The sequence below is a fragment of the Moschus berezovskii genome, chromosome 9, assembly GCF_049115385.1.
Source record: "Moschus berezovskii isolate FMDL1 chromosome 9, NW_MosBer_1.0, whole genome shotgun sequence".
Classification (NCBI taxonomy): domain Eukaryota; kingdom Metazoa; phylum Chordata; class Mammalia; order Artiodactyla; family Moschidae; genus Moschus; species Moschus berezovskii.
In genome coordinates, this window is record NC_142468.1 from 24,683,792 (window position 1) to 24,707,127 (window position 23,336).

Consider the following 23,336-nt stretch of genomic DNA (forward strand, 5'->3'; position numbering starts at 1 on the left):
TGTCCAAAGTGTTGATGATGCCATCCAACCATCTTATCCTCTGTCGTCCCCTTCTCCTCCTGCCCTCAATCTTTCCTAGCATCAGGGTCTTTTCCAATGAGGCAGCTCTTTGTATCAGGTAGCCAAAGTATTGTGTCTTCAGCTTCAGCATCAGTTCTTCCAATGAATATTCAGGGTTGATTCCCTTTAAGATTGACTGGTTTGATCTCCAAATAGTCCAAGGGATTCTAAAAGTCTTCTTCAGCACCATAGTTCAAAAGCATCAATTCTTCAGCATTTAGCCTTCTTTATGGTCCAACCCTCACATCCATACAGGACTACTAGAAAAACCATAACTTTGACTATACAAACCTTTGTCAGTAAAGTGATGTTTTTGCTTTTTGTTAAAAATATACTGTCTAGGTTTGTCATGGCTTTCCTTCCAAGGAACAAACAGCTTTTAACTGCATGGCCACAGACACCACCTGCAGTGATTCTGGAGTTCAAGAAAATATAATGTCACTGTTTCCACTTTTCCCCCATCTATTTGCCATGAAGTGATGGGACAAGATACCTCACACTCTCCTACTCTCTATTCCCTTGAATGAGGTTTCTTACTCAAATATGAAACTTCAGGTATTTCTATTTTATATTTTTCAATTATTATATGGAAAAATTTTCACCTCTTTGGTCAGACACTACATATTGAGATATGCTAACATGCTTTTTTGCTTTTGAACTGTGGTGCTGGAGAAGACTCTTGAGAGTCCCTTGGACTGCAAGGAGATCCAATCAGTCCATTCTAAAGGAGATCAATCCTGGGTGTTCATTGGAAGGACTGATACTAAAGCTGAAACTCCAATACTTTGGCCACCTCATGCGAAGAGTTGACTCACTGGAAAAGACTCATGCTCGGAGGGATTGGGGGCAGGAGGAGACGGGGACGACAGAGAATGAGATGGCTGGATGGCATCACCGACTCGATGGACGTGGGTTTGACTGAACTCCGGGATTGGTGATGGACAGGGAGGCCTGGTGTGCTGTGATTCATGGGATCACAAAGAGTCAGACACGACTGAGTGACTGAACTGAACTGAACATGCTTTTTGGTTGCATACCACAGTTGACCCATCTCTATCTCTAACTAGTGTTTTTAAAGTACTCTATTGGCTCAGGTAACTGAGAAGTCAATAAGGGATTGAGTAAATGGTCAAACAACGTGACCAGGACTCAGGATCTCTCTTTCTCTTCCATTTCTTAGGATTGCTTCTTTACAGTTGGCTCCATTATTGGAAGGCATTACTTTCATGGTTCAAGATAGCAATTCTTTTAAAGTTATATATGTCCTCATTCATATTCAATAGAAAACAGAGAGTCTACATTCCTGCTGCTGCTGTTAAGTTGCTTTAGTCGTGTCCGACTCTGTGAGACCCCATAGACAGCAGCCCACCAGGCTCCTCTGTCCCTGGGATTCTCCAGGCAAGAACACTGGAGTGGGTTGCCATTTCCTTCTCCAATGCATGAAAGTGAAAAGTGAAAGTGAAGTCACTCAGTCGTGTCCAACTCTTCGTGACCCCATGGACTGCAGCCTCCCAGGCTCCCCTGGGATTTTCCAGGAAAGAGTACTGGAGTGGGTTGCCATTTCTATGTTCCTAGCAGTGCAAATAAAACCTAACAGATGCTCTTATTGACCTGAATTATGTGTTTCTTGAACTAAAACTGTGGTTACGTGAAATACATATGCTGGAGGGTTAGTCAATCTCACCCAAATCACATGACTAGGGAATGTGGTAAAGTGTTAGGAAGAGGGAACTGCAAATGGCTGCTGGAGAGGCAACTAACAAATAACCACTACAAGGGGCATCCCTCAAGCTTCTTCCTTTCCTGAAAAAGCAACTTGTCAGTTTGGCAATAGCAAGTATTCAGATCACTAGGAACTAACTACTGAAGAGTTATTCAAATCTTTTTGGTTATTCAAATATTTTTTGTGTAATAACATAACACTCAGAATATGACAACTTGAAAGCTTGGTTATGAATAGAAAACTTCCAAATATTTCAGTTTGAAAACCAGGATAATTATTATAGTTGCTATGGTTGCTTTATAATATGAGAACACAAAAGACAGTTTGGTATATTTTGGAATGTTTGTAATTTATAGTAAAGCTATAGATGGAGAATTCAGCTGTTGACTGAAATTCTTAATTATTTTATTAACCAATATTTCCTTTTTCTACTTGGCCTTTGACTTGGCTAAGCTTGTTCCTAACCAGATGTGGCTTGTTGAATAGAGGGTTAAAGTCACCATTTGGTTGCTTATCTACCAAAAGATAACCAATACTACTTTTCCTCCTTGCATCCCCCTGAAATTCTGGTTATTTTTCTTCTAAGGATTATAAACTAATTATATTTTATTACTTTTCTTATTTTATGTTCATATCAGGGATTGAGGTTTTTTTTTTGCAGCCATGGTCTAAATTATCACTGCTTATTTGGTTATACTTACCAGTTTAATCTTTTCTAGCCTGACACTTTTCACAAAGTACCATTCACAGCTAATGACTGATAGAAGTGATGGAAAAAAAGTGAAAGTTTTAGTCTGACTCTTTGTGACCCCATGGACTGTAGCCTTCCAGGTTCCTCTGTCCACGGAATTCTTCAGGCAAGAATACTGGAGTGGGTAGCCATTCCCTTCTCCAGGGGATCTTTCCGACCCAGAGATCTCTTGCATTGCAGGCGGAATCTTTACTGTCTGAGCCACCAGGAAAGCGGAAAAGACATGATACATATCCTTAAAAGTTTCTATCTGAAGATTAGTAATATCACACTTTGTACAAAGCCTCAACTCTCTAAATGGTTGTAATGCAAACATAGTTACAGAAAAGAAAGATGCAAAATCATAAGAAAAAAAAGCAAGATTGATATAAATTAAATATTATTTTGACCAATCTGTTTAGATTTTTAAAACAATGTGATCTTCTTACTGGATTATCTTAATTAAGGCAGGCAATATATTTAAAAGTATGTGATGAAATTACTAAAGAAAAAGACTTCTGAGTCATGAATTTCTTGGAAATCATGTGATGAAAGTTCATTGCCACATACTATAAAATCTTAATGATGTTAGAGTACTTCAGGTACAGGAGAAACTATTAAATTCCTTGATGGAAGATACTCGTGGCACTTATATTTTCAACAAAAAAGCACTAGTGAAGGTCCTTCAGAATAAAACACATCTTCTCTAATAAGTTACAGCCTACCTCCAAGGACAGGAGGTAGGCTGTATGCTTGCAAAAAAATTAATGCAAAAGCCTCTTGTCTTACCGGTTCCTCTGCACTGCCTGTTGCATCATGGGAATAACTGATGAGACCAGGGATGGGCTGCTCACCGTGTGCCATGATAACAGCAGGACTGGTGTAGAATGGATGCTTCTAATGCACAACACATAACAATGATGAATACAATGACAGGAAAACATGAAACTATACAAGCAAAATGACTGGAAAGGAAAAAAGTTGAAAACAAATGGAACACTGAAATGCCCAAAATTCGCAAATGTATAATGACAAAATCAGCTTAGAATTCAGATGGTATACGATTTTTTTAAGGTTGAAACTGATGGTACTTTTAACTCTTTTAATTAAGAGTAAAAGAAAGAGAACATAAGATGATTTAATAATGTACCTATTTCATCAATCAGTTCCATAAAAACAAAACAAAATGAAATAAAACAAACCTCACACATAACTTAAATACTTACTACCCTAAGTAAGGACTTAATGGATCACTGAATGGATCTGGAGATGGAATGATCCAGTTTTCAGTGAAGGAACCATCTAGTTATTGTCTGAATGGACACTTCAAAAGGATCTCTATGATTCGCTCCAATATATATGTTGTCAAAAAATCTTCTCATGCTAAGCTCATAGCTAAAATTTCTGGATGAGCCATAAAACTTTAGGAATTACTTCATAAACAATTAGATCTTTACATTCTCGCTCAATGAACAAGCATTACTTCCAGAAGGGATATGCTACTGTCTGAAGATTTTAAAGTATACAAGGTGGGTTATAAGACATATGGTTAATAATGTAAATCATGTTCTGTGACTCTGAGATAATGATGAAATTTACAGAAGTAATGTATGGTACTATTTACTAAGTATTGTACGGTACTATTTACTTCCAGAATTGCTCGGGGAAAACTTGCAATATTTTGATACTGCTTTAATAATATTTATTGCTTTATTAAATTAAAAATAAAAATATCTTACATCGATTTATTCTCCACATGACTGGTGTAAATTGTGTCCAACAGTTAAATAAATGGTAGTTAATTGATGAAAAGTCTTGTCTTTAAAAAAAAAAAAATTAATCTTTTTCAACTAATTCCTTGAACCATCTTAGGTCTCTTACTCTCTTTTGATGCTCCTTTAAGAATTTGTGAATATTTGATGTTCTGAATACATAAACATTATATATTTAATATGATCACAAAACTGACATCTTCACAGAGTTCTTAAATGTAATAGTTTATCATGAGAGCTATTACTTCAATAGGTAACAGCAGAATCTTTAATGCCTCAGAACTCAAAACAAAACTTAAATGTTTCAAGAACTCAACATAATGGAGGGAATACAGCTATAGAGTGTCAGGAATATCCTAGTTCTTTTTAAAGGATGCCACAAAGTTGTATTTAACTTATGGAAGAATGGGATGGAAAGAGAGATGAAATCAATACATTTACCTGTGGGTCCTTTAGATCTCTGGATCTCTCTCAACAGGCTTACCTTGGCCGCAATGGCTGCTGCAGTTATATGTGATGAAGAACTATCTTCTGTTGAAGCAACACCACTATCTTTCTTCTCTTCTTCCTCTTCCTCACATTGAACCCCTTTGTCTTCTGTCTGTTTATGGGGGCTAGTTGTGGGAGGAGGGGAAAGAGGTGGTGGCGGGGAAGGTAAATCTTCAAGTTCATCATGAACTTCCTTTACTTTTACAATGGCATCACGTAAAAGGTCAATGGCATGAGGTAGGGCTGGTAGTATGAACTGAAAGCATTCCTGTATGCAAGAGGAAGGAAAAAAACGAAGATAAAGTATTTTTATAGGCATGCAGAATTGGAGCAATCAAATTTATTTGTGATTTTGGGTTTACTTGTGATTTTCTCTACATCTATCTTAAGAATGAATCATATTTAATGTATTGTTTGCAATGTGAAATATGAAGTAAGCTGGTATGTATTACAGTACTCTCCATAAGCTGAAGAACTCCACTATATAAACACCCGCAAATTTTTTTTAAATTAAAACTTCTATACAACTTTTGGATTTAAAGATACGTTATGAGAGAGCAGGTAACAGTTTTTACCTTTCTGGTAAAAGAAGAATACTAGAACTATCAAACCGACTGAATACTGAACTATTTTATTCAGAGAACTTAGGTTCTAATTACAATTGTAAAGTACAGATAGACAAAATTGTACAATATGTAAAAGTAGATATAAGTTTGTGCACCATAAAAGTAAAAACAGTCTCTCTCTCTTTTTTTTTGGAAGGGGGTGAAGGAAAGTACAGCATTTATTGTAGGGTGCTAGTAAGTAAGGAGAACAGGCAGCTAATGCACAAAATATGTCCATTATCACCTATAATGTATCACCAAAAGAAAACAGGTGAGAACTTTAAAATCGGAAAGTAAGTCCAGATATATCTGGGGAATATATTTGAGCAGAAGTCTTTCTCTTTCACATGTGAAGTAACTTACCTTACAATCTAATATGTAAAGAAATATCGGTTACTGGAATACCTGGAAGGTAACTAACCTTTTACCCTCCTGGAAAAAATTGTATAGTAAGGAATTTAACTCTAATCAAAGAGAGGTCTGGCCTTTATTCTCTGCTTTTGGGAGGTGATCTCTAGTTCCTTAATATATCATGCCTGATAAGAGTGTCTCTGCCTGGGGACTTTAGCCACTGAACAGTCTAACAAAGTGATTTACTATGAGGGCTTTGGGAAACAAGGTATCAGTTTTACCTCTGGGAAGAACTGGGAATGGCTGACTAAAGGTCAACCACATGGGCAATACGTGATCAAGTTCCAATAAAAACTCTGAACACCAAAGGTAAAGGAGACTTAGCATAGGTAAAGGAGAGTGTGCATAGTTAGCAATGTTCTCTGTGTGTTGTCTTATATTGGGCTTCCCCAGCAGTAAAGAATCCGCCTGCAGTGCAGGAGAAACAGGTTTGATCCTTGGGTTGGAAAGACCTCCTGGAGGAGGAAATGACAACCCATTCCAGTATTCTTGCCTGGGAAACTACAGGGATAGAGGAGCCTGGTGGGCTACAGTCCATGTGGTTGCAAAGAATCGGACATGACTTAACGTGACTTAAACAGCAACAACAATTGTCTTATGTTAACAGGAGGTGATGCTATCTAATACTCCATTTAAGAGAATGACAAGTTCCCTGTTACTTAGATTCTGCCATATGTACTCTTTTCTTTGGCTGATATCATCTTGTATTCTTTCCCTGTGATGCAACATACTCATGAGTATGACAGCTTTCAGTGAGTTCTGTGAGTCCTTCTAGTGAATTATTAAAGTGAGGGTGATTTCAGAAATCCTCTCAATTGCAATTGATGACAGAAGTGAGGTTAGTCTTGTGGAGTGCTCCACAAGAAGTTAGCCAGCTAACTTCTGCAGCTGATCAAAACTCCTTACAGTTAGTATTAAGAAGTGAGATTTGACAGAAACAGCCTGACTCACTGAAACTTGCGACCCAGGAAGAGGAAGGAAGAGAATGTGGGGGATAACGAATCCTTACAGTCTCAAAGAATACAGGGTCACCCAAAGAATGGAATTGCAGCTGTACTGCAATTAGTTACTGGAAACAAAATTAGCAGTTAAATTTGGAAATGGAAGATCTAACTCCTAAGGAGTCACATCAATATACAAACAATAAACGGTATCTGTACTAGCTAAAACAAAAGTAATGGAGAATGTTGGGGTAGATCCTGAGGCTGGGTCAAGCTTGGCTTCTGGATGGTCTGACACGTAGCTGCTAGCCTCAGAGCTGCTTCCCATGGAAAAATTTATGTTGAAGCAATAAGAGTAAATAAAGTTGGACTGATTCATAAGAAAATGGGGAAAGAGAAACAAGAGAGTCAAGGGACTTGTCCTAGCAGGGTGGAAACATTTACATGGTTATTAAGAAATGTATGAATGAAGTGAGTATTGATGGGGGCAAATCAGATGTCTTAAAGAAGCACTGTTGTGTTGAGTGGACAGATGGGAGATCTGCTGATCTCCTGACATTAAGGGATCCTAAGCAAATTTCTATTTACATTTGTTTGGTGGAATTTAGAAAGATTAGAAGGCAAAGAAACCTTACCTTGAATCACCTTAAGTGATGGCCCCATAATCTAATCAACATGAGGTATGACAAAAGGGTCTGGATTCCTTGGCTCAACCCAGGCTTTAGAATTCCAAGGCCACATGCACACAAATGGCTAACCTCATTTGGAGACAGATAAGAGACTTTTCTGGGACTGCTTGACATAGGGGGGCTCTATATACTGTGATTCTAAAACCTGAAATCCTAATGGGAAGTGGGAGGAGTATAGGTAGAATGGGAGGCTATGGGAATGCAGTAGTTGATGGGATTAAGGTAAACATTTAGATAAGAATTAGAATGTTTGGACAGAGAACTTTATGTGAATGGTGAATTTCTACCTGAATGTATTATGAGGATGCATGTTGTGTCTGGAGAATTCATCCCCTATCTCACATTGTAAAACAGGAGGTATGTAAATCCAGTCTTCTACTTGGACATGCTAAATGGGACCACACAGATTATTAATTTGCTGTACAAAAGCCTTGTGTGGCATGCAGACCAGGGTTTATAGCAAAAACCTGTGAGTGCCACTCAACAACGGCTGGAATTTTGGACCAAAAAATTTCCATTTGAGAGACAATTACTACTTGCTATTGGACTTTAACTGAGACTGTCCTTATGACTAAAGGACAATAACTCTGAAATATCTATGTCTTGGTAATTTCAGAGAAAAGTTCTAATGAGGAAGGAAGGCAATGCCCAGGAGAGTTCCATAATAAAATGGAAATGTTGCATATAGATCATGCTACCAGGAGAATGCAAGGAGTACTCACGAGCAGGCAGCCTCTTTTCACCTAGGGCTGACTTCGGAACCACCTGAGGAGCTGCTGGATCCTATGGCCACTTGGGCCACTTGGGCGGTGCCCTATAAACAGCTTTCTATTGATCAACAAAGAGCTGCTTGGTTTATGGATGGCAATTCCAAGGTGAAGGGACAGCATCCTGTTTGGAAGGCCGCCACTCTGATTGAAGAAGGTAAAAACAAATCAGCTCCATGGGCTGAACTGCTTGCTTGTCCCTATGTTTCGGTTTTTACTGACTCATGGGAAGTGTTCAAATGGCCTAGTCATATGGTCAGGCAGATGGGCAATGGAAAACTGGTCTATTAAAAGGATACCTGTATGGGGTGTGGCTCTATGGAAATCATTCTGGGAATGTAATGGGTATATTAAAGTAGACTGTTAATGCCCATCGGAAGAACTCCCTCTCAGAACTGGAAGTTGGCTTGTACTAGAGAGCAGATATCCTGGTATACTTGCTTGACATGGCCACCTGGGCCCATAAGAAGAGTGGACACTAGGGGCCTATAGAAGGCAGAAACGGGCTGAATCTAGATATAATCCTCTTACACGATGAGGCACCAATGCCAATAAGAACTGTTTTGTCTGCTAAAAAGAGAGACAGAAATGGCAGAGGGCTATGCAGGAAATTCCCCAAGGGAAAAGTCCTACGTATACTGGTAAGTTGGGCTGATGTTGTTAGTTCAACTAACTACAAATGGGTACAAGGCTACAAATGAGGTCTACGAGGTAGACATTTACTCTGGATGAGTTTGTTTATTCCAGAGTAGATACACATGCTCAATGGACTATAAAAAGACCAGAACAGAAGATATTGTGTCAGTGACCGTGGAGGCACACATCTTTAGACCAAGGAACACACTTTCATCTTCAGAGCAATAATATGATAGAAAGCTGAAATGGGAAATTGAAACACTTGTTGTCTAAAATGGGAGGAGATAAATGCATGAAGCCTTCATTAGTGTATGATCATACTCAACATTAGGGAGGTTAAGTAAGTGTTCTCTCCAGACAGATTTGTCTGCTTTTCTGGTAAGAGGAGATGGAAAAGGATGTTTGTACAACTACACTTGTCTTTTTACAATTATCCTTTTTCTTTTTTCCCCACATCACCTGAAAGTTACTCTTTCCTATGTGATACAGCAGTGTGAGGACCAGGGTTGTAACCGTGGGTGCCAGAGGCAGGGATGATTCTTAGGCTGAAACTGTAACTATATTTTTAAACTTTTATGTCAGAATTCCTAAGGGTCTGATGGTGCAGACTATGTCTTACTCCATCTGGCCAAATTGGGCTTAAGAGTAAATGTAATCCTATTGCCTGGTGTTTCAGACTGCCCACTAACTCTGTACCTATGTAACCTTATCTTATATAAATGGAATGGATTTATATAAGAGGGAAGTACTTGTTGAACTAGTATTACTGATGGCCATCTGGACCAGCCCAGTGGCCAAATCAAGTGTCTCATTCAAGGTGTTCAAAGGAAATGCTTGAATATAAATGGAGAGAAGGAGAAATGGTAGTTGAAGGTAAAGGAATGAGTTTAAAGGGGTTATGCAGCAAGGAAATCCAGTATTACTTTGGTGCCTCAAAAGCAGCTTAAAACAAGAGATGATATTGTTTCTTGGCTCAGCTGTAGCAGATGCTAGAAAGGGAAAAGGCATAGGTTGCTTTTGGAACCTGACAAGTCTGTAAACCTGAGCATTGCTCTGGGATACATCTTGATCATATGATATGATGACGACTAGGTTAACTGCTAATGTGTGTATAGGACTCCAGTAATGTTTCAGTATCTTTTGACTCCTGTTTTTCAGGTTATATTTACTACTATACTACGATATAATACAAGCATTGTTAGTAAGATTATACTGCTGATACTGATGGCCACATGTACTGGGGATTTGAGTGAAAGCCTTCTCAATATGTAGTACAAATGGGAAATGACTGGCCTGAGTAAGAAAGCTAATTTCTGTGGTAAACAGTTCTGTGAGAATATATTGTAGGGTACAGTAACAGAAGATCAAGGTGGAAAATTAGTAAATGAGTATAAAAATATGAAAATTTGTATAATGACTTTAGAGGATGAATTACTTGTTTCTCTGAATTTAGTCCTATCTCTCTCTGGCTCCTCCAAATCTTAGGCATATTCACACTTCTACCGTTGTTGTGTCTATAATATAAATGCTATAGTAAATATAGATGCTCAGCCAGACAAATATTATTGTTTAGTTGTAAGAAAGCCTTGGCCAGAGGCCAGGGGGTAGCTTGTATAATGAAAATTTAACTTTACCCAAAGAGAATCTGGCCTATGCCCTTAGTTACTGGGAAATGAAAGGAGTGTCTTTTTTCTGTCTGGAAACTTTTGCTACCAGGCAGTCTAACAGTGTGATTTATTATGGAGACTTTGGGAAATGTGATTTTTGGCTCTGGTAAGTGTTGGAGACTACAAGTATTAGCCTAGCCTCTGGGAAATGCAAGAGACTAAAGGTCAGCCATACGGGCAATATATGATGTACCTCAATAAAAACCATGGATGCTAAGGACTTAGAGCTTCCCTACTAAGCAATAAACCTTGTGTCGTTATATACTGACGCCCAGAGAGTAATGCACTCATGACTCCACCGGGAGAAGGTATTAGAAGCTCTTCTCCATTTGGTACTCCTTTATTCTGTCTTATGCACCTCTTTCCCCAGTTGATTTTAATCTGTATCCTCTCCATATAATAAACCATAACTATGAGTATACCACCTTCAATGAGCTCTCTGAATATCGAGTGAATTATTGAAACACTCTAGACCGTAGAGGGTGGTTTTGGGAAGGCACTGAACTGCAACTGGTGTCAGAAGTGAGGTCCTGTGGAGGGCTCCAACTTCTTGTATGGCTAACTCTCACAGCTGGCCAAAATTTCTCAGACTAAACCATATAAATCTGAACATTGCTTACCTGAGATCCTTTCTTGCTACCTGGCAAGTTAATTATGAGAGTTTTCCCTCTGATTCCACATACAGGCCTGGAAGTAAAAAGAAACTGGATGAATACTAACTTAGCATGATGGTTGGTTTAAATATTTTCAACAACAAAGACCAATCATTGTTTTTATATGTGAACAAGTTTTTTAGGAATAAAACTGTTACAGCTAAATATTTACCAAGTATTATACAAATTTGGCACTCTCGCTGGCTGAGGTTTTGATAACAATGTGCTAACCATTGTTATAAAACAATAACATTGTTATGTGGTGGATTAGAAAACTGAACTGAACATGAAATCAGAATAGATTAGCCACTTTAAAAAAATAATGGCCAAATTATCTTCTTTAACTTCAGCTTTTTCTTATCTCTTACAGTTCTAGGAATTCAATGAGACAGCATACTAAAAATGACTAATATAGTAATGTCTGTGTTCAAAAGTCTAACACATAAGGCACTCTGGCATTGAGTGAGATGTTCAAACTCTTGCTTCTCAGGAAGTCTGTAAGTTTTAAAGTAAGAACAGACTTTTGGACTCAGTGGGAGAAGAAGAGGGTGGGATGATTTGAGAGAATAGCATTGAAACATATACATTACCATCCGTAAAATAGATAACCAGTGCAAGTTTGATGTATAGATACAGGGCACCCAAAGCTGGGGTTCTGTGTCAAACTAGAGGGATAAGGTGGGGAGGGAGGTAGCAGAGGAGTTCAGGATGGAGAGGACACATATACACCTACAGCCAATTCATACTGATGTATGTCAAAAACTATCACAATATTGTAAAGTAATTATCCTTCAATTAAAATAGGTAAATAAATTTTAAAAAAGTGAGACAGGTCTTCATAGATCAATAGCACTGGGGAGAATTTAGAGACCTCAGCTATTAACTGATAAATTGATAAACAAGAGTCAATTTAAAGTAGTCCTTCAAAGTTCACTGTAAATTTTCAGGTCACTTTAAAACCAAGTGGTTAGATAAGAAACAAAAGCAGTTGAAAAGTATGAGAGCTGGAATAAAGAGTTGAAGGCCTAGATTTCAAATGAGAATTCAAATCATGCTCTTCCAATAATTGGCTATGTGACTCTGACCTGGTAACATATAATTTCCATTATTTGAAAACAAAAGGACTAGATTCAATTAGTCTATTTCTAAAATTTTATAACTCAGATTGTAAGTCACATAAGAATGTTTTTCTACAACTTTTAATTGAGTTTCTTATTTAACTTTTTGAAATAACCTAAAATTATCTTGTATTTTATTGTTTTTTCTTATACAAAGTGCTCATGGCTATTTAAAACTGTCCATACAGCTTTCCTTTTAATTGAGATATAATTGACAAATAACTCTATATTACTTTTAGGTGTACAACATGATGATTTGATATATGTATATATTATGGAATGACCACACATTGTACAGTTTTTCTCTTGTGATGAGAAATTTTACAATCTACTCTCAGAAAGTTTCAACCAAACAATATTATTAACTATAATCAACATGCTGCATATTACATTCCCCAGGAAGTAGAAGTTTGTGCCTTTTGACTCCTTTCACTCATTTAACCCATTCACCAACCCCTGCCTCTGGCAACCACCAATCTGTTTCTCTGTATCTGGTGGTTTAGTCGCTAAGTCGTGTCCAACTCTTCTGACCCCATGGACTGTAGCCTGCCAGGCTCCTTTGTCCATGGGATTCTCCAGGCAAGAATACTGGAGTGGACTGTCATTTCCTTCTCCAGGGGATCTTCCTGATCCAGGGATAGAACCGTGGTCTCCTGCATTGCAGGCAGATTCTTTACCGAGCTACGAGGGAAGCCCAATCAACTCTCTGTATCTATGAGCTGATTATTAGTGTTAGTGTTAGCCGCTCAGTCATGCCCGACTCTTTGCGACCCCAGGACTGAAGCCCACCAGGCTCCTCTGTCCATGAGATTTTCCAGGCAAGGATACTGGAGTGGGTTGCCATTTCCTTCTCCAGGGGATCTTCCCAACCCAGGGATCGAACCCGGGTCTCCTGCACTGCAGGCAGATTCTTTACCGACTGAGCTACAGGGGAAGCCCCGTCTGATTATTACTAGCGTATATATACAAGTGAAATCATACAGTCTTTGTTTTTGTCTGATCTATTTCACTTAGCACAATAGACTCAAGGTCCATTCATATTGTTACAAGTAGCAAGATTTCATTTTTTTATGAATAACTAATGTCCTATAGAATGTATATACCTCATTTTCTTTATCCATTCATCCATCAATGGACACTTAGGTTGTTTCCAGGTCCTGGCAATAATGCTGCAGGAAAGGTGGAAATGCAGATATGCTTTCCAGATAGTGATTCTGCTTCCTTTGGATAAATATCCAAAAAGTGAATTGTTGGATCAAATGATAGTTCTATTTTTAATGTTTTTAGAAACTTCCACACTGTTTTCCACAGTGATTGCACATAATTACACTGTCATCAACAGTGTATGAGGGTTCCCTTTTTTGCACATACTCTCAAATACTTGTTACATTCTAATGGGTGTGAAGTGTTCTCTCTTTGTAGTTTTGAGTTGCATTTCCCTAATTAGTGATGTGGAAAATTTTCTGATGTGCCTGTTGGCTATTTGTATGCCTGCTTTGGAAGAGTGTCTATTCAGAACCTCTGCCCATTTTTTAATTTTTTAAAAAAAATTGTTGTTGTTCTTTATATTTTGAGTATCAACCACTTATAGACACATGATGTGTAAGTATCTTCTGCCATTTGGTAGGCTGTATTTTCATTTTGCTGATGGCTTCTTTTGCTGTGCAAAGCTTTTTAGTTTGATGTAGTCCCCATGTGGTTACTTTTAATTTTGCTTCCTCTGCTTGAGAATACATATCCAGAAAGATATTGGTAAAACTAATGTCAAAAGCGTACTGCCCATGATTTTTTTCTGGAGTTTTACGGTTTCAGGTCTTACATTCAAGTCTTTAATCAATTTTTATTAATTTCTGTGTACCATGTAAGACAGGGTCTAGTTTCATTCTTTCGCATGTGCTATCTGGTTTTCCCAATACTCCTTTCTTCATTTAATGTTCTTTGCTCCTTTGTTGCAAATTAATTGTCCATACATCTGTGGGTTTACTTCTGAGCTCTCGAATCTGGGCTTTTCTTCCAATATTATGCTGTTTTGATTGTTACAGATTTGCAGTATAATTTGAAATGAGGGAGTGTAATATCTTCAGTTTGATCATTTTTCTCAAGATTGCTTTGGCTATCCAAGGGTCTTCTGCTATTTTTTACAAATGGTAGGATTTTTTTTTGGTTCTATTTCTACGAAAAATATCATTGTATTTGATGGGGATTCCATTGAATCTACAGGTTGCTTTAGGTAATATGTACATTTTAACAATGCTAATTCTTGCAACTCATGAACATGGACTATCTTTCCATTTCTTTGTGTCTTATTCAGTTTCTTTCAACATGTCTTGTAGTTTTCACTTCCTTGGTTTAAAATCTTCCTAGGTATTTTATTTTTTGTTGCAATTGTAAAATGAATTGTTTTCTTAATTTCTCATTATGCCAGTTCATTCTTAGTGTAGAGAAAGGCAACAGATTTCTGTATGTTTATTTTTATCCTGCAAGTTTATTTCATTCATTTATTATTTTTAATAGCTTTTCTATGGAATCTTTAGGGTTTTCTATATATAAAATCATGTCACCCACAGATACTGACAGTTTTACTTCTTCCTTTCCAATTTGGACTTTTATTTCTTTTTCTTACTTAATTGCTCTAGCTAGAATTTCACCACCATATTGAGTAAGAGTGGCAAGAATGGGTATCCTTGTCTTGGTCCCAATCTGAGAGGAAAATCTTTCAGTTTTTCACTACTGAGTATGTTAGCTGTGGGTCTGTCATATATGGCCTTTATCATACTGATGTATGCTCCTTCAGGCTCATTTTATTTACTTTAATGATAAGTAGGTGTTGACTCTTGTCAAATGCTTTTTTCTTGCTCTATTGATAAAATAATCATCATTTTTATCCTTCATTTTTGTTAAAGTGTTGTATTATGTTGATTGATTTGTGGATATTAAACTATCCTTATATTCCTGGAGTAAATCCTATTTCACCAAGGTGTATGATCCTTTTAACAATTCATTTGCTAATGTTTTGTCTAGATGTTTTGCATCTAAGTTCATTAGACATACTGGCCTGTAATTTTCTTTTTGTTGTCCTTGTCTGATTTTGGTATTAGAGTAATGTTGGGTCATAAAAAGAGTTATGAAGTGCTCCCTTTCTTCTAGTGTTTGGAAGAGTTTGAGAAGACCTGGTACTAGTTCTTTAAATGTTTGATAGGGACTTCCCTGGTGGTCCAGTGGTTAAGACTTCCCCTTCCAATGCAGGGGGTGAGAGTTCGATCCCTGGCAGGGAGTTAAGATCCCACATGCCTCGGGGCAAAAAAAAAAACAAACGAAAAAACTAAAATATAAATGTTTGATAGAATTCACCAATTAAGTTGTTTTGTATTGGATGCTGTTTCTTAGGAGGTTTTTGATTACTGTTTCCATCTCCCCACTAGTGAGTGATTTATTCATTTGCATGGATTCAGTCTTGGGAAAATGTATGATTCTAAGAATTGATCCATTTCTTATAGGTTGCCTAATTTTTGATCTATAACTGTTCAGTCTTCTCTTACAATCCTTTATATTTCTGTGATATTATTTGCAATTTCTCCTTGTTTATGATTTTATAAGTCAGTTTAGCTAAAGGTTTGCCAATTTCGTTTTCTCTTCCAAGAACTATTTCTTAGTTTCATTAACTTTTTCTATCACCTTTTTAGTCTCTACTTCATTTATTTCTGCTCTGATTTTTAGTTTCTCCCTTATATTGATGTTAGACTTTCTCCCCCAACCCCACCCAGTTCCTTTAGGTATAAGGTTAGACTTTTGATTTGAGAAATTTCTTATTTCTTGAGGGAGAACTTATTGTTATAAATCTCCTTCTAAGTATGGCTTTTGCTATATTCCATAGATTTTTATATGTTGTATTTTCATTTTTATTTGTGGTCAGGTATTTTTTGATTTCTGCTTTTGATTTTTTCATTGACTCACAGCTGTTCAGTAGCATGTTGTTCAGTCTCCATGTATTTGTGATTTTTCCAGTTTTCTTCTTGTATCAATAGCTGATCATGGCATAGTGGTGAAAAATATGCCAAGTATGATTTCAATATTTAAATTTATTGAGACTTGCTTTTTGTTTCAACATACGGTATATTCTTAATAATGGTCCATGTGCCTTAAAGAAGAATATCAATTTTCATTTATTCCTTTATGATTTGGGTGACTTATTTCTTTTCCTTGTCTAATTGCTCTGGTTGGGACTTCCATTACTACGTTGGATAAAAGTGGAAATGGTGGCTGTCTGTGTCTTGTCCCTGATCTTAGAGGAAAGTTTTCAGTTTTTCACCATTGAGTATGTTATCTGTGGTCTTGTCATGCTGACTGATTTGTGGATGATAGCAATTTCTCCATATCTTCTAGGTTGTCCAGTTTGTTGTGTTTAATTGTACATAGTGGTCTCATGATTCTTTATATTTTTGTAGTAACAGTTAAAACATCTCCTCTTTCATTTACGATTTTATTTAAATCCTCTACTTCCTAATGAGTCTAGCTAAAGGCTTATCCATCTTGTTTATCTTTTCCAAGATAAACCCAAGCCTCCTTTTAAGAGGGAAGCTTGGAGTGCTCAATCCCTACTTTAAGAAAGTGGAAAGAGCTTAAAGAAATAACCACCTCAAAGAATTTAAAAAAAAACCAAAACTACAATGAGATATTACCTTAACAATGGTCAGAATGGCCATCATCAAAAAATCTACAAACAATAAATGCTGGAGAGGGTGTGGAGAAAAGTGAGCCCTCTTACACTCTTGGTGGGAATGTAAATTGATACAGCCTCTATGAAAGACAACATGGAGATTCCTTAAAAAAACTAGGCATAAAACTACCACATGACCCAACAATCCCACTACTGGGCATATACCCTGAGGAAATCATAACTGAAAAAGACACATGTAACCCAATGTTCACTGCAGCATTATTTACAATAGCTGGGACACGGAAGCAACCTACATGTCCATCGACAGATGAATGGATAAAGAAGCTGTGGTACATATGTACAATGGAATATTACTCAGCCATAAGAAGGAATGCATTTGAATCAGTTCTAATAGGGTGGATGAACTCAGAGCCCATTATATAGAGTGAAGTAAGTAAGAAAGAGAAAAATAAATACCATATAGTAATGCATATATATGGAATACAGAAAGATGGGACTGATGAATCTATTTGCAGGGCAGTAATGGAGAAGCAGACATAGAGAACAGACTTGTGGACATGGTGTGGGGTAGGGAGAGAAGAGGGTGGAATGAATGGATAGAGTACCATGGAATCATATACACTACTATATGTAAAATAGATAGCCAGTGGGAATTTGCTGTATGACTAAGCGAACTCAAGCTGGGGCTCTGTGACAACCTAGAGGGATGGGATGAGGTGGGAGGTTCAAGAGCGAGGGTACATACCTACACCTATGGCTGATTCATATTGATGTATGGCAGAAAGTAACAAACTATAGTAAAGCAATTATCCCTCAATTAAAAAAAAAAGAACTAGTGGAAAGCTGATTCATATTGATGTATGGCAGAAACTAACAAACTATAGTAAAGCAATTATCCCTCAATTAAAACAAACAAACAAAAAGAACTAGTGGAAAGAAGGCGAAAACAAAGACCGGAGTGGAAAAGAAAAATGAAATGGAGACTTAAAAGATAATAGAAAAAAACAGCGAACTGAAGACCTGGTTCTTTCCATTGGTTGTTTAGTAGCATGTTGTTGAATCTCTATATATTTGTGAATTTCCAATTTTATTCTAATAATTGATTTCTAGTTTCACACTATTGTCAGCAAAGATGCTTGATAGGGTTTTAATCTTAATTTTCAAGATTTGTATTGTGGCTTACTGCTGCTGCTGCTGCTAAGTCACTTCAGTTGTGTCCGACTCTGTGTGACCCCATAGACAGAAGCCCACCAGGCTCCCCTGTCCCTGGGATTCTCCAGGCAAGAACACTGGAGTGGGTTGCCATTTCCTTCTCCAATGTGTGAAGGTGAAAAGTGAAAGTGAAGTCGCTCAGTCGTGTCCGACCCTTAGCGACCCCACGGACTGCAGCCTACCAGGCTCCTCCATCCATGGGATTTTCTAGGCAAGAGTACTAGAGTAAGATGTGATTTATTCTGGACAATGTTCTATGTGCACTTAAGAAGAATGTGTATTCTGTTGCTTTCCATCAGATCTAGAGGGTCATTTAAGTCCAATGTTGCTTTACTGATTTTCTGTCTGGATAATTTTTCCAGTGATGAAAGTGGAGTACTGAAATCTCCAATTATTCTTTTGCTGACTATGTCTCCCTTAAGGTCTGTTAATACTGCTTTATATACTTTATATATATAGGTTCTCCTAAGTTAGCTGCCTAAATATTTACAAATGTTATTTCCTCTTGTTGGATTGATCCTTTTATTATTATACAGTGATTTGTCTCTTACTATAGTCTTTTGCTTGAAGTTTATTTTGCCTGATACAATTATAGCTATCTCAGCTTTCTTTTGTTTTTCATTTGCATGGAAGATCTTTTTCCATCCTTTATTTTCAGTATCCTTATGTGAGAAGTTGTATTTTTTTCTTTTAATGGGCCACATTTCTGTTTTGTTTTTTTTAAAATACCTTGTGTTGTGATGTTATTGCTGAAAACTGAACATCTGAATCTTGTAATGTGGTAATTCTAGAAATCATATTCTCCTCCCATCCCTTCAGAACTTGCTCTATTTTCGATTGTTGTAGAGTGTTTCTTTGTTGGGAATAGCCTGAGGTGTAAACTTAAGGTGATCCCAGGTGTTCTCTGAATCTGCATTTCTCTTTGGGCATGTGCAATGACTTGAAGTGACTTAGCAGCAGCAGCAGCAATGACTTTTAAAATTTCCTTTGGTAAGTGTTTGCTCTTGGGTATCCTAATCCTTAAATATCTGGCTTCCAAAAGGGGGAAAGAGAAAAGTCTAGGGGACATTTTAAAAAAAGGCACTGTCCCTTTAATTCTCCTTGAAGTCATTTCATTTGGTGGAAGTTACAACAATGGTAATCTGCCTTTGTCTGTACCTCTACAATGCAAAGCAATTAATTCACAAATAAAATCTAGATCCCTAATATTTGAAAGATAAGGCCCTAGTTGCCCACTCTGTCTCCCACAAGCTTGCTAGTGTTGGCCGCCTGCCATGAAGTTGAGGGGTTGGGGAGTACATAGATACTACTATTTGGGGCAAAACTGATTGAAATTAACCACAATTTATCAGCCAAACCTACCCCAGGAACCTGCCAGCCTTTGAATATACTCAAGATACCTAAAATTATTGTATTAGATTCTGTCAGTCCAATTGTTGTCTAGTCAAGAAATGGATTCCTTTCTATCGTCTTCTTCCCAGTTCCTTTCTACAGCCTTTTATAAGCTAAAGTATATTTTATTTTAGGTTAAAAAACAGAAGCAATACTGTTATTGACAATTATTATTTTAAATGATCCATGTCATTTTAACATGTTTTAAAAAATACTTAGGATTATGACCAACCTAGATAGCATATTAAAAAGCAGAGCCATTACTTTGCCAACAAAGGTCCGTCTAGTCAAGGCTAAGGTTTTTCCAGTGGTCATGTATGGATGTGAGAGTTGGACTGTGAAGAAAGCTGATCGCCGAAGAATTGATGCCTTTGAACTGTGGTGTTGGAGAAGACTCTTGAGAGTCCCTTGGACTGCAAGGAGATCCAACCAGTCCATTCTAAAGGAGATCAGTCCTGGGTGTTCACTAGAAGGACTGGTGCTAAAGCTGAAACTCCAATACTTTGGCCACCTCATGGGAAGAGCTGACTCACTGGAAAAGACTCTTGATGCTGGGAAGGATTGGGGGCGGGAGGAGAAGGGGACGACAGAGAATGAGATGGCTGGATGGCATCACCGACTCAACAGACATGGGTTTGAGTGAACTCCGGGAGTTGGTGATGGACAGGGAGGCCTGGTGTGCTGTGATTCATGGGGTCGCAAAGATTCGGACAGGACTGAGCAACTGAAGTGAATTGAGGATAACTGAATTCACTGATATAAAAATTAAAATCCAATATATTTTCCCTTAAAAAAACTTTTTAACAATAGTTGTGTGAAAACATTTTTGGCACCAAATGGAAAGAGTTAACTGCACGCCAATTGCAGTGCATGTGTCTGAGTGTTTATGTTCAGTCATGGACTAGATGAAGAAGAGATCAAATTGGCAATAAATCATGGGAAAAATGATTAGTCCTACTTCATACATTATAAACTAGAGTCTTCACCTCCTACTTCAGAAGATAGACACTATGGAAAATTACATGCAACAAAAAATAAGCTGAATATTTAAAACAATTGAAAGATGGGTTTTATCAAGTATTATAACAGTAAATATCCATATAAAATGAAAAACTGCTTATTACTTTTTTCCTTTTATGAATTTAGATATTTATATAGTAGTTTTTCTTAGTGAGGAAATCTACATAGGACCTCATAACATTTCCTTGAGCTACGTGAAGTCACTAAAAAACTAAGTAGAGATTACAAATCAAGTTAATGACTGAACTGAGAATAAAACAAGGATAAATTATGCCTCAATGTGTAACTACAGTGGTTGCTCTATTACTGTTAATGACATTTAGAACCAAAAGTATTTGATCTCTTTAAAAAGTGAGTAGGGCGTAAATTATAGATTTGGGAGCTTTTATGCTGCAGTTTTGTGGGCAATTCAATTAGCTACTAGGACTGGAAGTGCTAAACTTAGCTGAATAAATTTCCCAAGGTCACATGGAGAGTAAATGGTAAGTTATAAATTCAAAGATCTTATTCTTAAAATAGAGTTCTTTTTCCGTGAGTGTTGACCAAGATAGTAGAACCTTAACTAAGGCTCTCCTATTGATTGTGGGGAAAATATCAAAGACTGACTATCTGAGAACTCTGAACATAAATAATTGCAGACAGACTGGGGACAGAAGTCAAAACTTGAATAATAACACTGAATGGGGCTAATTCCAGTTACAGAGCTGCACTACTATGGTCATGATGGTATAAGCAGAAGAACCCAGTAAGAAGATGTATCTATCTGGCTAAAGGCTAGAAGTGTCAGTGAGGGGAAGCTCTGTTATTTTTTATTTTTCCCTTTTCTTTTGCCTTTGCCCTGAAGGTGGCCCAATTGTGTGGAATTGCATAATAGCACAGGGGATTAATACTCTACAAGAAATATCTTCTATTCCCAGTTTCCTTAGCTAGAAGCTATTCCTTGTAGAGTAGTAACTGGGAACTGCAGAGTACAGGGAAATGCTTAGAGAGGAGAGAGCTGGTGAAGGTGGATTTCTTAATTCTGAGAATGAACTGACACAAGTCCCAGGCTTACTCCTGAGCTAAGCATGTGTGACAGACTTAGAGAAGTATAAGAAAGGTTTTTTTAAAAAATAAATAAAATATACTCCACTGCCCAATTCTCAAGATAATTCCTGAATGGTTCATGTGCTGGCAGACCCAAACACAATAGCAAAGGCTGACTCACCATCCATATAAGGTGAGACAGAATTTTCCACATGAATCCAATCAGAGTGGTTGCTGAAACTAGCTAACTAACTAACTCTCTCCAGAGAATTTTAACAGAGGCCAGAGGTTTAAAAGTTAATACTCAAAATGTCCAGGGTATAATCAAATATTACTCAACATAGAAAGAATCAAGAAAATCTGACCACCTATTACAGAAAATCAACAGATGTCAACTCCAAGGTGATTCAGATATTGGAGTTGTCAGAAAAACAACATTAAGCAGCAATTATAAAACCATTCTCCATGAAATAAAGGTCAACCCTCTGAAACAAAAGCAAAGACAGAAGTTCTTAGAAAAGAAATAGAGCCATAAAAAATAGCTGAATATAAATTTTAGAACTGAAAATACTGCAACTGTAATTTTAAAATTCACTGCCTAGGCTCAAAGGCAAAATTAAGATGAAAGAGGAAAAATGTCAGTGAACTTGAAGATAGATTAACATAAACAATCTGAAGAATAGGATAAAAATTAGTTTTAAAAAAAGTGAACATCAGAGACCTGTGATACATTATTAAAAGATGTGCAATTCATGTCACAAAAGTACCAGAAGAAAATGAGAAAGAGATAGGAACAGAAAAAGAAAAAAATCTGAAAACTTAATGGCTAATTCCCAAATTTGGTTAAAGACATAGCTTTAAAAGAAACTCTTTCAACCCAAAAGCATAACTCAAAAAAAAAAAAAAAATTCACATCCAGATACATAATAATCAAATTCTTGAAATCAAAGATAAACAAAAAATATCTTCAAACCCCCAGAGAATAAAAAATAACACATATAAGGAAATATCAGTTCAAATGGTTATGGGCTTATCCATAAGAACTATGGAGCCAGAAGAGAGTGGAATAACATTTTTTTAAATGCTGAAAGGAAAGAACTGCTAATCCAGAATTCTATATCTAGTGAAAATATCCTTCAGGAATAAAGGTGAGATAAAGACATTTCCAGATGAATGAAAGTATTAAAACATTTTGCTAGCACACTTGATCTAAGAACTGGAACTCTGAACCGTAATAACACAATGGTGATCAATACTTAAACTTACTATGAATCAACTGTTCTAAGCACTTAAATGGACTAGTTTACTTAATTCAAGAAGGCTGGTACTATTAACATCCTCACTGTAGAGATGAGAAAAAGAAATATGTGATATAGCTAGTAATAGAGCCGGAATAGAACCCAAGCAATCTGACTTCAGAGACGATGTTCTTAACCATTACTTACTACAATCTTCCAACTTGCTTAAATAAAAAACAAACTGGAAAATATTAAGTTAACGAAATATATGGAAGCCATTTAAACAGATTTTAAGCAATTTTAATTACTTAAGTAAAGTAATTAAATAATCATATTATTAAGTATTATTATTATTATACTAGAGATAAAACTAGGAAGGCAAGGCACCAACTTGATGTATTACTTTACCCTGAAAAATATTCTTTTAAAACTAGGATGAAATATCGAGTTAGCAATAGTAATCATAAAAATAAACCCTTTTTGTGAGTACTTACTATATGTCAGAAATT

General features: G+C 36.9%; 1 protein-coding gene across 5 annotated transcripts in view; it reads right to left on the reverse strand.

Annotated features, from left to right (window-relative positions):
• The window catches only part of GPHN (gephyrin), a 546,447-nt gene that overhangs the window by 237,829 nt on the left and 285,282 nt on the right, over window positions 1-23,336 (reverse strand). For all 5 annotated transcript variants that reach the window (XM_088839525.1, XM_055436130.2, XM_055436132.2 and 2 more), the window contains 3 exons: window positions 11,111-11,177; window positions 4,770-5,042; window positions 3,303-3,410 (listed from right to left, as the gene is read on the reverse strand). In XM_088839525.1, the coding sequence (XP_088695651.1) occupies window positions 3,303-3,410; window positions 4,770-5,042; window positions 11,111-11,177 (448 nt within the window). The remainder of the gene's footprint in view (window positions 1-3,302; window positions 3,411-4,769; window positions 5,043-11,110; window positions 11,178-23,336) is intronic.